The sequence below is a fragment of the Tigriopus californicus genome, chromosome 2 (assembly GCF_007210705.1).
Source record: "Tigriopus californicus strain San Diego chromosome 2, Tcal_SD_v2.1, whole genome shotgun sequence".
Lineage (NCBI taxonomy): Eukaryota > Metazoa > Arthropoda > Copepoda > Harpacticoida > Harpacticidae > Tigriopus > Tigriopus californicus.
In genome coordinates this window covers 13477792-13490518 of record NC_081441.1, presented here as the reverse complement: position 1 = coordinate 13490518, position 12727 = coordinate 13477792, and the positions used below count along the sequence as shown (strand labels likewise).

Below are 12727 nucleotides of genomic sequence, written 5' to 3'. Positions count from 1 at the left end.
GTTAGCGAACACGACTCGTGGACTTGACGGGATTGACTCCATGAGAGCAAAAGAGAGAAAGAGAGAGAGGGAAGAAAGAAGAGATGTGGGAGACGCAAGTTTTGGTATAAAGGAGGGGCTTTTTTATCAATCACTCTGACGACAGTCGAGGGAATTCTTGGGGAAAGATAGGCACCCAAAATACATTCGAATCGACAGCCAAGGACTACTAATAACTACATGTTCATTAGGCCGCTTACCAAAGGGGGACATGTTCCAGGGTGATGTGGAACATGCATCTCGAATTATCCTAATGAGTCCCATGGGAGGCGTTGCTCCGTGGAAGAGTGGGGCCATGACCTCCCAGGGCGATCCACATGCTCTTTTGAGTGACCCACGAGGACTTTCATAGAGCTCCCTCAATGACCATTCATTGATCTTTCCCTCGTGCACGGACAACGAAACATGGATGGGGGTGTTATGTCTCCCCCATTCAGGCTCAGAATCACCTTCTCGGCTTGGTATCCGTGTCTTTAGAGGTCCGTGACCATTGAGGGAAACGCACCCTATACGTACAATGGACCCTCATGCGGAACTGTCAGCGGATGCGCATATCCGCTTACTCCAACACATTAGTCTCCATCCATGACACCCAAAATCATCGCAAAGTTAGCTTTGAAAATCTGACACGAACTTATTTTGACTCTTGAGGCTTCCAGAGCTCTGCTACTACTATGGTGGAACTCGGATGCATATGAACAATAAACACAGATCAGATGTGTGTCGAAGCATGCATGCTTCTCTTCATCATGACTTTATCGCATTGGGAGGCAATGGCCGATCCTCATCGTGGCCGCGAGGATGACACATGCAAACCGCAGCAAAAATGTGTCGTTTTCAAGTAAACAGGAACCATTGCAACCCTTCCAAACGACAACGACGAAAATGATGATGATGATGATGACGACGGGTATAGGAGCGTGTATGTGCTAGAGTACTCGGGTTGCACGGGATGGACTAATGCTTATATGCCAGTTTATGACGGAGGATCTATGTTTTGGAAAGCAATAAAGATAAAGCGCCCCAAAACGAGAAGGAGGCAACGACATCAAATGCGGTTTTGAAGAAGAAAAAATGGGGACCAAAATTCTCCTCAAAATGATCTGATGCCCTGCCAAAATGTGTTATGAAGCAGAAACCTCGATTCCTTTAACCACAACGATGTGCTTTTTATTTTCAGATGAGATCACGGAGCACGACAAAGATGACGAGTCTTTCATTTTCAAAGGTAATTGTCGGCGTGCATATCATTAACCAACCCTATTCTACTCTCCTATGGTTTTGTTTGTGCCCACTTCACCATTCTGAACTTGGCTATTATCGTAAATTTCGGACATTTCTTTCTCGTCTGTTCTTGGGTGTCGTTCGTCCATTGTCAAATGGCCTTTTGCTTGGCGTGTGATTTCCAGCCAGTTTAGAAAGGGACCAAATAGAGATTCTCGCTCGTCTGTTAATGAGTACCATTAAAACAATTAGGAACACTTTCTCGTAATGAAATGGGACCCACCAACATCCTTCGTCGGAACCATAACTAAATCAAAGCCATTCAGAGCAGACCATCTTATTAAATGATGAGAAGTGTTCAAGTGTTCAAGATCTGTTTATTCCCGTACTTTCTCAAGACCTTTATGTTTTATGTATCGTAAAGTTCCCCCAAAAATGAACTGGTTTGCGTCAATAACTCTATCGAGAGTTGTAAGGGTCCCTTTCTTCTCCGTTTTGAATCATTATTTATGGGAGTGAATTAGGTTTTGGGACAAGGGAATTGAAAAGCTCGGTGAACCGGATCCCAATGGACAAGAGACCAAGAATTATGTCCCCACTAATATTTTTGTCATTGACTTTCATGGCGAACAAAAAACAGCCCTTCTCTCATGATGTACGTACTCGTACTATCTGGATTTCTAGAGAGAGACCTAGTAGTCTGTGAAGGAGTGAAGGAAAGCGAGTGGTTCCCATGATTTGTGACCTGACCTGTCTTCTTCTTCTTCACCTTCACTTTCGGGTGAGGTGGCGTCTATTCTTAGGGACATGAAAAAGGTTTCAGGGATGATATCTATATCAGGAAGTTTGATACATACAGCAGGAGTAAGCGTCCGGTTCCAACCTTCTTCGACCAATATTTATGGATGGATGGATAGAAGAGTCAAGTGAGAGTGGTCCAATCCAATCATAGGCTCATCGGAAATGTCCAAAATAGCTCATCCAAATCATTGATCTCATTTATTCCTCATGGCGAATGAGCCAAATCGTCCGAGCTCCTTAGGCCCATCTGGATATGGGATTTCCTTCTCAAGTCGGTCAGGATTGTACTATGCACATGTAGTAGCTGTGGATGAGAAGTATACAAACGTGTAGTATTTCAGTATTGTCATATCCGCCGAGCCAAGTCCAAGAACCGGAAATGTCGCATGTGCTGGCTTGGATTGATATGATATCCACTCAATTGGATGCGATCACTGCGCGAATTTGCATATCCTTCCCATCCTTTAAGCCTCGACCACATCAGGGTTGCCATCTTTGTCGTGCATGGACGCAACTCGCACTCCTCAGTCATCGCTAATCAGCTGAACTTGCGCACCCTGACTGAGTGAAGATGTCCAGTGTTCCCGGATATCCATCCACATCCACCACTTGAAGTGGGGAATCTTTGAATGTGTGTTCCTCGTGTTTTGGACAACGACAGGGTATTTCCATAACAATCGATTGTTCTAGCTTAAGTAGGACTTGTTATGTGGTCAGGAATGAATGGAGACAAAAGGGGATAAGGAGTGGGGGTGTTTCTTGACCAGAAACCAAAGAAGGGAAAACGCCGAGAGGTTTGCGTCTTCATTGACGAGTTTCCAGAGCCTCACTCGCTGGGAAAGCAAAGTAAGTGAATTTGCATTCGGTGTCAAGCGATAAAGTTTAGGGGCGATGAAAAAAGTTTTCCTTTCTTAGTTTTACAATGACTTTGTTTTCGCAGGCATCGCAACACGAGTTTGTGTCAACTGGATTAATTCAAATGAAGTTTCTTTGTTTGAACTCTTGACTTGGTCGTGATGGAAGGGGATTAATTAAAACTTGGGAAAACTGTCTCATTTTTTGGCATCCTCATCGGCATTCACAAGATCCAATTCGGCACTGAGATTTTTCCCTGAGAGAAGTCCGTCTTCGCCGATCAGAAATCAAAATTCACGTCTTTACTCCCCTAAATTGACCATTACCATAAGACCATTAGGTGGAAGAACAAGACTGGGAGCTTCCAGACGCCATTCCGGTGCCATAATTTATTTGTATGGAAACAATAAATAACTCGCTAAACTGCCCTCTCTCCCGAAAATCCCGAGGACGTTTTCTTCCCAGATTTTCCCTTGAAAAATATTCTTTCATTGTGTGTGTGAGTGTGTGTGTGTGTCTCTCTCTCCATCTCTCTCTCTCTTTGCTCCCGTTCCTTCGTTCTTTCGTTGGTTGGTTCGACGCGCGAGTTCAGTGCCGGCCAGATTTTTATGCGTTTGGTCATTTGGCAGGGGAGAGCATGTTTTGGTAGCCGAGTGCCAACAAATTCTTCCTCGAGCTCAAAAGACCGACGGAATGAGATCGTCTTCATGACTTCTTCTTCTTCTTCTTCTTCTTCTTGTTCATCGAATGTGCCCTGATTTCATTCCAACAACCGGGGCAAAAGAGGCATCCATTTCAAGAGACCTTTATCTCAATTTTCCTGGCAACACTGCTCGAAAACAGTTTTGCACTCAAATCCTACTCATACTTCCGTCTTTTCATCAGCCACCTTGTTCTTTATCGTGTTGTTTCAGTCAAAATGAGGCGACAACAATGGCCCAAGCACCTATATTCATTTTTGCAAAGTTTCCCTACTAAGAAGTGACTTATCCTTGGTGAGTTGCAACACCACCACTATTAACAGACGACGGAGAATAAGCACCAAACCAACGAGGGAACAGCGAGTTTTCATGGGGGAACTTTTCCCGCTCTTCTTTCGCCGTGGTCGGCGCCTTCGACGACTTCGTCGTCGACGTCATCATCGTCGTCGTGGTTTGATCGTGTCGCAAACCACGTTGCCAAAATCTTTTTTCTCCCTCTTTCCGTTGTATCCCGTCTGAACTGCGTGGCTCCTTGGATTTCCCCTCTGCCTCCTCCCGCCACTATTTCGTCGTGGGTCATTCCAATTTTATTTGGTCTATACTCGGATCGTGATTTCGATCAACTGCCTCTAACTACATGCTGTCCATGTTCAGGCAGACCCAGGCGAGGGACTTGGGTAGTCGGTAGCAAGGGGCATTAATGTAAATAGGTGGATGGTTTGGGCGGCCTCAGGAGATGAAGAAGCTGGGGGCTTCGTGTCCACTGTATGTATAGCGACAAGCATGAAAGCGGCGGGTCATAATTTCAGGATGCACTCACGTACCGTGACTTTATCACCAGGGGGGAACGGTGGCGGGTTAGACTCGCTATTGAACGGTGGATATCCGGCTTTATGAGACGTTGCCTTGGGTTCCTCGGTGACGAGAATCCTGTCTGGTCGTTGGCTACTCGTAATGTTATGCTAGATTTCGATGCCGATAAATCCAAGTGCGACAATTCTTGGGCCTTAATTGCGCCATCCCCAGGAGCTTTGGGGCCGCCGGATTAATTTTTGCACTGTTGATTTAAGGAGGGCTTTCTCATTAGATCTTGAGATATGTAACAAGGTCAGGTTAAGTAGGCCCGGTAATGAATTCGGAACCACTCAAAGAGCCTCGGTAAGGGCTCGGGTTGGCAAAAAGCAGGGATTACTCTGGAAAATGAAGGCAGAGTAGACATCGACGACAACGGTAACTGGTTTTCACTTTTGGCCCAGAATCGAAAAATTCCGATTCCAATACCTCATCGCGAGTTGGCGGCCAAATGCTTGGTTTGTTGGTTGGAGGCACTTAATCGAGTTCGGCATTAGGCTCATTAACTCCGCGTGCGTCTTCATATGAACCCCGAGAGAGATAGACGGAAAAGAAATGAACGAAATGTTGACAATCTGCCAAAAGTCGAATTGACGTGCCAAGAAACTCCCATTGTCTATTAACTACCTGGAATTCGGTCGAATGATATAGACACATGGATTCGTGGTTTTATCAACCAAAAATGCATCGAACTTTTTATCATCATCCACCTCCTTCCACAAAATGTCTACCTTTAAGTGGTCAACAGTTTCCGTCAATTATGTTTTCCGCATTCAGGGTGACTCCAAGATAGGATTTTTTTTAATTGGCAAACAACGGTCAATTGCAAGATGTGACGCATGATGTCTCTCTGACGAATGCAGGGCCTTCCAATTGGCGGATGCATGTCTGGAAATCATGTTTTATGGCAAATGCTGGTGATTTGGGCAAGTTCCCAATTCTACGGAAAATCCCTCACAGTAGCCAAGTGAACTTGAACTTGGATTGTGGGGTAAGACGGCGGCGACCGACAACGTCGTCGTCGAAGATCTTTTGAATCACACACACGTGTGTATGTGTGCCTAGTCATCACACTCACACTCAGCATGTGCAGGACTACAAACTCGATGCCAGCTTGAGTTTTGGCGTAGTTGAGCTCATTGCGGCGGGGTTTTGGCTCCCCGTACACAAAGTAGTACTCCCGATCTGCGATACTTGTTTTCTGGGGGGAAAAATTTTCATCTCTGATCCAAGTTGGCTGACATAGTTGGCTACGGATTCAAGTCCTCCATTCATTGCACACATTCCTGGAGAGTGTTGTTATTAGACAGATCGGGAGGAGGAGGAGAACGACGACGACGAGAACGACAACGACGAGGGGTGCGTCTGACGCAAACTTGAACTTCTTCCAATATTGTGTCTGGACTACCGCAATCTTGGCCAATTGGCCTTACCACCTTGACCGGGGACTACTCGAGCCAAGATTTGCCGCACTCTCACCCACATATGCCAAATGACTGCTATTTGGAATGCGATAAATGCATTTCTAGCCACCTTTCCAGATTGGAAACACGGGTTAAGTTATGTAAGAGAGTCTTGAGTTCCGATTTGGCTCCAATTCACTCGGGACGTAATTAAGGGACTCGTGTGTGCGTTTTTGGACTTCTCTGGTCCATTGACACACAATAATAGACTTTATCGATTGGGACGGACATGATTCAAGGTTGAATTATATTTCATCACAAAATCCAGGGTTCTGTGTAGGAAGTGAAAGAAGTGGAGGAGGAGGAGAAGAAGAACAAGAAGGCGGAGGTGGAACAAAGACGAGGGAGAAATTTACATACATTGGATTCAAATTATGGAATTTGCATTCTTGTCGTGCGTGGCCTATATCAATGCTTGGAATCCATCATAATTTGATTTTCAATGCCTTGACTCTTATAATATGCTTATTCTACTCGGATTCAGGTTGGGTACTCTCATCCTTTATATTTCTTGGTCACTATGATTGTTAGCAACTGGGTGAATCACTAAAGATATCATCTCACTGACTTGTAGGGATGCTTTTTCAATCCTACATTCGGCTCTTTGATATCTTTTTGGTGGATTTCAGACATCCCTTGGACAGTGATCATTTAGTATGTTCGAACAAGAATTGGTCTATATGTACTTCTGCGTAAACTAGATGATCCCTAGTCGTGAGTGAGGTTTGAAGAGCCCAACAACAAGGGATCAAATACCGAACATGCCAAGATTTTATTTCTGGCCTCCACATGCCCAAATTCTGGTCACTCTAAGTTACGAAACGAATCAGTTGGGCTAATCTTCGTTTTCAAATCGTTTCAGCTCACGAACCTTTCGTCTGGATCGATGTCCATAAAAGTATCTCTTTTGAATCGAGTTGATCAATTGGCTTCTCATTCGTGATCCGTCATTGTTCACACCTGAAGTTAGTAATCAAATAGACCCAAAACAATCGACTGATCAAAGAACACAAACATGGGCTTCAACTTTCAACCCATGAGTCAGTTCAAGGAAAAATACGGACCGGACACGATGCTCTGACGATTCGCTCGCTGCCTTGACCTTAAGCAGGTTCCCAACCTCCACTAGCCAACAATGCAATCCAATGCTCTAAGGGCTTTTTCTCCTCTGAAGAACGGAGAATGGAGTGTTTTGTTGGATATTGGTTGCGGTTGGAGCAAGAGAGAGAGAGAAGCCTTTTTCTTGCTGTTGTTGTCTGGGGTGAGAGCCTTAAGTGGGTGGAGTGGAGCACTTCTTCACAATAACATGGAGTGATCATCACAAAATCTGTCGTTGACACTCTCGAAGCTCTGTTCGGCGTCCTACTTTTGTTCTCTTACTCTCCATCCATTTCCCAAGAGTGTCGGGACTCGAGATCAATGAAAGACTAGCGTTGTATTTCAACTGAGAATTTTTTTTTTTTGGGGAGGGGGGGGATTTCAAAATGGGACATCCCAGCTAAGACGAATAAAAGTAAACTGTCTCAAGTGAACGAGCACGCATTTTAAAGGCATTCTTTTACGTTTGTTTCAGGCTATCCCCACAATCCCTATAACGGTGTGATATGCAATGACACGATCACAGCCACAGGAGTGTTTGGGTCCAAAGAACTCTGGAGACTTGCCAGAGGTAAGAACATCGTCAACACCAGGAATCCAAAGTCAATAGGTGATCATTTGAAGAGTGCTTTGCAACGAATGTTTTACCACTACCATTACTGCATCCATGTCTCCCTAACAATAATATGTCTTCCCGTCCGATACCCAATGCCAGGGTCCAATGAAGCATGAGGCCCTTTGTGCGATCCGAACATGAACCAACCCCAGTAATACTGCCGATCAATCCCCATGTATATACATACATACTCTGTACGTATATACAGCAGTACTCAGATAGCAATGGTTCGGTGTCGGTGGCTGGTGGCTCCTCGTATCAAATCAAAGGAACACGAGTGAGATCCGTGTGTCTCCCATTTGTTGGAGGGGAGGGATCCGGAAGTTTACTCAGATTCTCCCTGGAAATGGAAACATATCCACAAAACCAAACTCTTTCAGGATCCCTTTGAGCCACTCGCCTACCCATGGGTGGCAATGACTCGGCATGAATATGAGCTGACGAGACGGCATCCCTGGATATTGATGAGATCCATTCCTAATCGGAAGTGCTAATTCTCGTCTCAGTCAATGGTTCATGTTCTGGTCCCATGATTCATTCCCTCGTAGTTCTGACGTCGTCAACCCAAAACGGACAGAGGGAGGGAGACAAACCCAAAATATGATGAAACTTCTTGACTCTCTGCGGGTTTCAAAGTTAATACGATTGTCGATATCAATGCTCAGATAGTTTTCCCTGCCCATTTCTCCCCTCTTCCTCTCTCTGGTTTCCACTTTCCACAAAGGGGGATTCACAAATGGGCTGTTAAACCGTTCTCCTTCAATTGACTCCCGACAAAAGGACCCTCGTTTTGAGGAAGGGAGGGACTGTTCTTCTCAATGACAATAGTAGTAGTACTTCCACCACTACGTATTACCTGTGCCACTCTGATTCTGACCTCTGAAAAGAACGGCTCATACTCTTACTTAATGTATTGAAAACGATGTTGCCCCAAAGCCTGATGACAGCCCAGCTCATCCATGGAGGGAGCGTCAAGTAAAGCCAAAGGACAATACAAAGCAGTATCGAGACTCGTGTCAGTCAATGTGAAATGACCCCGAACGGATCAGAATCGATATCAAGTCAACAAGATCGGAACCATAGCTTTTTTACTAGTCTGGCCGTTGGGCTGGTGAGAAAAAGTGTGTCTTGAGATTGATTATCACCTTGTTAATGACACCTTTTACACATGAAGCATTTCTCTGACGACAGGAGCTGGCTTTTAAGTGTCCCCCCCCCCTTCGACCAAGCATTCAGTCCCTGATACGATTGAATGGGCGCCATGAGCATCACCGTGGTATTTCTGGAATGGATGGTCCAAAGAGGGGTCGATATGAGCTCTCAAATCTCTTAAAATGGAAATTCGGGATCATCAGCATCCGCAGAGATCAGACTGATCATCATTTGTTCCCCCTACGTACAGTGCAGACAGAGTAGTAGACCAACGAAGAGTAGACTGGCTTTAGAACCTGGGTTTGACAAATTGATATCCAGTTCAGGGGATCATTTGTCATGATCATTTTTTTTTTCATATAAGTGTCCCTCCAACCCCGTTTGCTAGACTTTCATGAAGTGAGTGTGCGCGCACGCGTGTGTCTAAAAACAATACCGACTTCTTGTTTTAGGGTCCATCATGAGCCCTCAATCCCTACAGCAGATTCCCTCTTCGATTATGACCAATGGTGGCGGCAACCTTCAATCGTCCCTCAATAGTATCAAACTTGAGAACCCTTCTTCTCTGGTGACCGCCTCCGTTTGCGGCTCGGGTGGAGGCGTCATTGGCTCAGTGGGGGGCACCACGTATTATACTTGTAACTCCTATTCGGTGGCCTCTCCCAATTCCGCTCACGATCATATAACACTTCCCATGGGTGGAGGATACAGTAAGTGCTTTTCAAAACAACTATGCATAGAGAGAAAGAGAGCCATGTTCCTTTCCGTCAGGCCCCATTTCGTTGCCGCTGAGATCTTCAGGGTCACCACCTCCGGTGTCGATTCAAAGCGCCACGGGCGAGGTTCTGCGACTGAAACGAATGAGAAGGTTAAGCTCAGAGGAACAAGAACCCATGGATATTCGGGATAAGGTCTCAGATTTGGCTTATTACACCACAAGCCCCACATCTGGTTATTTGACCGGCACGAGTGGAACTGCGACCATCACCTTGCCGACTTCGGCATCATGGACTCAAGCAGACCTGGATCATGCCACCGCAATTGGAGGTAAGCTCGAGTGTTGACAAGCATGATGGCCCTTGAGATGAATTTGTACCTCTCCCCATGACAAACCTAAAAATAAGCGACGACATGAGACAACCCTCACGCTTGAAAACTTTCAACTGTCTTGTTGCAGTCATCACCTCAAATGGCACAGCCACACTATTACCCTCAGCCAATAAATATCTAAGAACCGATTTAATCGGCCTCCCCGGGATAAGGACCACGGTTCTAGCCCCATCCACAGAAAAGAGACTCTGTGACGACAATTCTAATCAAATATCCACCACAAATCCACACTCTGAGCTCAATGGCAGTCCCACAGAACAGGATATGAGTGAGCCTGATTCCACCGGTAAACTAGTTCCTGAACAAGAGCCCAAAATTCGCATTTTCAAATGCGTCCATTTTCTGCCTTCTTCAGGTATACCGTCCCAACAGTCTTCCCTATCGGGAGCTACGGCATACTACACTACATCCGATCTGCACGAAGGATCCCAAAGTCCCACGAAAGTAGCGTACGTGGAAAATGGGCATGACACGTTTTCGGACTTCGTCACCCTGGTTTGTCAAGAGGCACAAGGCAACCAGTTAAGCCATCAACCCGGAGTGCGAGGACCGGGAAACAAGGTGTCCGCCTATTTCTCGTCATCCATGTACCCGCCCCCTCCTCCAGGTCCCACGGCTCGCCCCGTGGCCATCATCCGGTCATCAGGTATTTGTGATTGATTGATTGGCCTTTGGGTAACCTCTTGACAAGTCGAGGGAGGGAAAGATTAAGGTTGACGGGATCTTTATTACAATAGACTTGAACAATCTCCAACACACGTCTTCTCCGTCCCCGTCCATGGGCCTCAACTCCACACCCATATCCTTGGGTGCCGGCCATTGTGTCACATCCGAGTCAATGGGCGTTCCCTCTAGTCTTCGGTTGTCGCCACAGCCCTCGTCCGATACAGGCATGGAACCACCTCCTAGGACAGTGGTAAGCATTCAGATTGAGCATTTTCCTCCCTGCTACATTCAGTTCCTCATCATAACACCTCCGGTTTGAGCATCTGATTCTTAATCAACTTTGGCTTTTTGAGCACTCGTTACATGCACCCTTGCCAGACAACTTTGGGTTTTGGACACCGCCTTTTCTATCCTATTCCAGCCCAACATGAGTGTTGCTAGTAATGGCATCCCCACCTCACAGAATGGAACCAATGTCATTGACCTTCAATGGGAGGAATTTTGAACAGATACACTTTTTTCTCTGCCACACCCTGTCCCTCCCATATGACTGAGAGTTACAGTACTCTTCCCGTTTCCTGATTGGTTTTGACACTTGTGCTGTGGTTGGTTTGCTCTCCAATATATTTAGTAAGTCGACGACAAACTTTCCCACTCTGATCGTTCGATCCTCAAATCAGTATTTTTTCGTTGCTCCCTCACCAGCTGTTCACCTATTCCGGTGGATCGACACACGGGATCAACCTATCGGCACCACTCTCTCCTACCAATTTGTCGCTGATCAACATGCCCAAACTGAATTTGGCGACTTCGTCCCCAACCAGTTTGCATCATCATTCGAATATCAACTCGGCCTTGAGCAGTCGATATGTGACGGCCACCTCGGGTTCCACATCCTTGGTGTCCAGCAATAACCCCACCTTGAGATGGTCCAATGGCACTGTGACCGTGTCCAACTCCAATAACAACCTGATCTCGAGCATCGAGGAGAACATCAATTACGACCTTATGTCGCCCATGATGGTGGCCACGGGAGCAGATGGATCTACTCAACTCATCGACGACGGTAGGTTTTGTAAAGTACTAATTGAAGCTCAGGTGGAAAAACTAGCTGGGTCGCTCTTTATTTCCATCACAGAAGCTTAGATCTGTGGGAAAGAAAGCAAAAGGACCTGTTACGTATTAAGTAAAATATTAGCTCACTTCAAACGGGAATTACCTGGTTTCCTGGCGCTCCACAAGAGTTTATACACCTGATCACCGTTAGGGGACGTTTGATAGAATTGATTTTTGTAAGTGGCATTCTTATCTTAAACGAAAGTTTTGTGTTGAAAACAATTGATGTGAGAGCGAAGAAGAGTTCAGTTGTAGATTTTTAATGTGTTACATGGATGGAACGAAGTTCTAGGTCAAATTCTGGCCCCTAAAATGTGGCCTATTCCTGGGTGTTAAATTTCACAGTCAAATCTCACGTCTCAAACTCATTGCGAGTTGTTTCAATCCGAGTCTAGATTTCCCCCGTGAATTTGCTTCAAGTTTGACAAGCCATTGCTTTCTTTGCAGATCGATATTTTCAATGTGAGCCCATGGATGCCACTGTGAGTCCCATAGCGCTGACCAACCACGGATCCGTGAACACCAACCCGGGATCTGTTCACGACACCTCTAATGGCGGCTCCAGCAATCCGGGCACCCCTAGCAATGGATAGTTTAGTGCATATAACCCATATCAAATTCCAATATGTAGCCCTTCAATTCCCAATGGAATAATATCAGAGTGACCAACTAGTCAAAATGGCCAATGATCTTCGCGGTGCTAGCAATCCCATTGGGATGTGCCAACCCTAGAGAACAACGACGTTGTAAATTTCTTCTTCAAGTATTGAGCGACCTTCCACAACTCTCAAATGCCCTGTGTAACTAATCCTTTCTTGCAATTCAGCTAGCATAATTCTTAGATTACAATTTCTCTTCCATCATCACCAGCTCCTCTTCGTCCTCCTCTCCCAAAGATTCTTTCTGAGGAAAAACCATTTGAAAATCTTCAACAAATTCATTGTGTGCGTCCACCCTGTTTGAGTTGCATTTTGCTCAGTTCATTTGTACAGAAACAAAATGTGCCAATGTGAAATAAAACCAAGCTCACTTAA

At 45.6% G+C, this 12727-nt stretch overlaps 1 protein-coding gene across 5 annotated transcripts in view; it reads left to right on the top strand.

Moving 5' to 3' along the window:
- LOC131893057 (nuclear factor 1 A-type-like) overlaps positions 1–12727 on the top strand; it is a 33575-nt gene extending 20848 nt beyond the window's left edge. For 2 of the 5 annotated variants that reach the window (XM_059242978.1, XM_059242981.1), the window contains exons 5-13: positions 1220–1267; positions 7509–7643; positions 9254–9511; positions 9573–9848; positions 9979–10197; positions 10267–10557; positions 10649–10827; positions 11283–11643; positions 12141–12727. In XM_059242978.1, the coding sequence (XP_059098961.1) occupies positions 1220–1267; positions 7509–7643; positions 9254–9511; positions 9573–9848; positions 9979–10197; positions 10267–10557; positions 10649–10827; positions 11283–11643; positions 12141–12286 (1913 nt within the window). In that variant the 3' untranslated portion in view covers positions 12287–12727. Of the gene's footprint in view, positions 1–1219; positions 1268–7508; positions 7644–9253; positions 9512–9572; positions 9849–9978; positions 10198–10266; positions 10558–10648; positions 10828–10998; positions 11208–11282; positions 11644–12140 lie in introns of those variants that run through there. The other 3 variants (XR_009374632.1, XM_059242979.1, XM_059242980.1) reach the window with 3 other exon arrangements.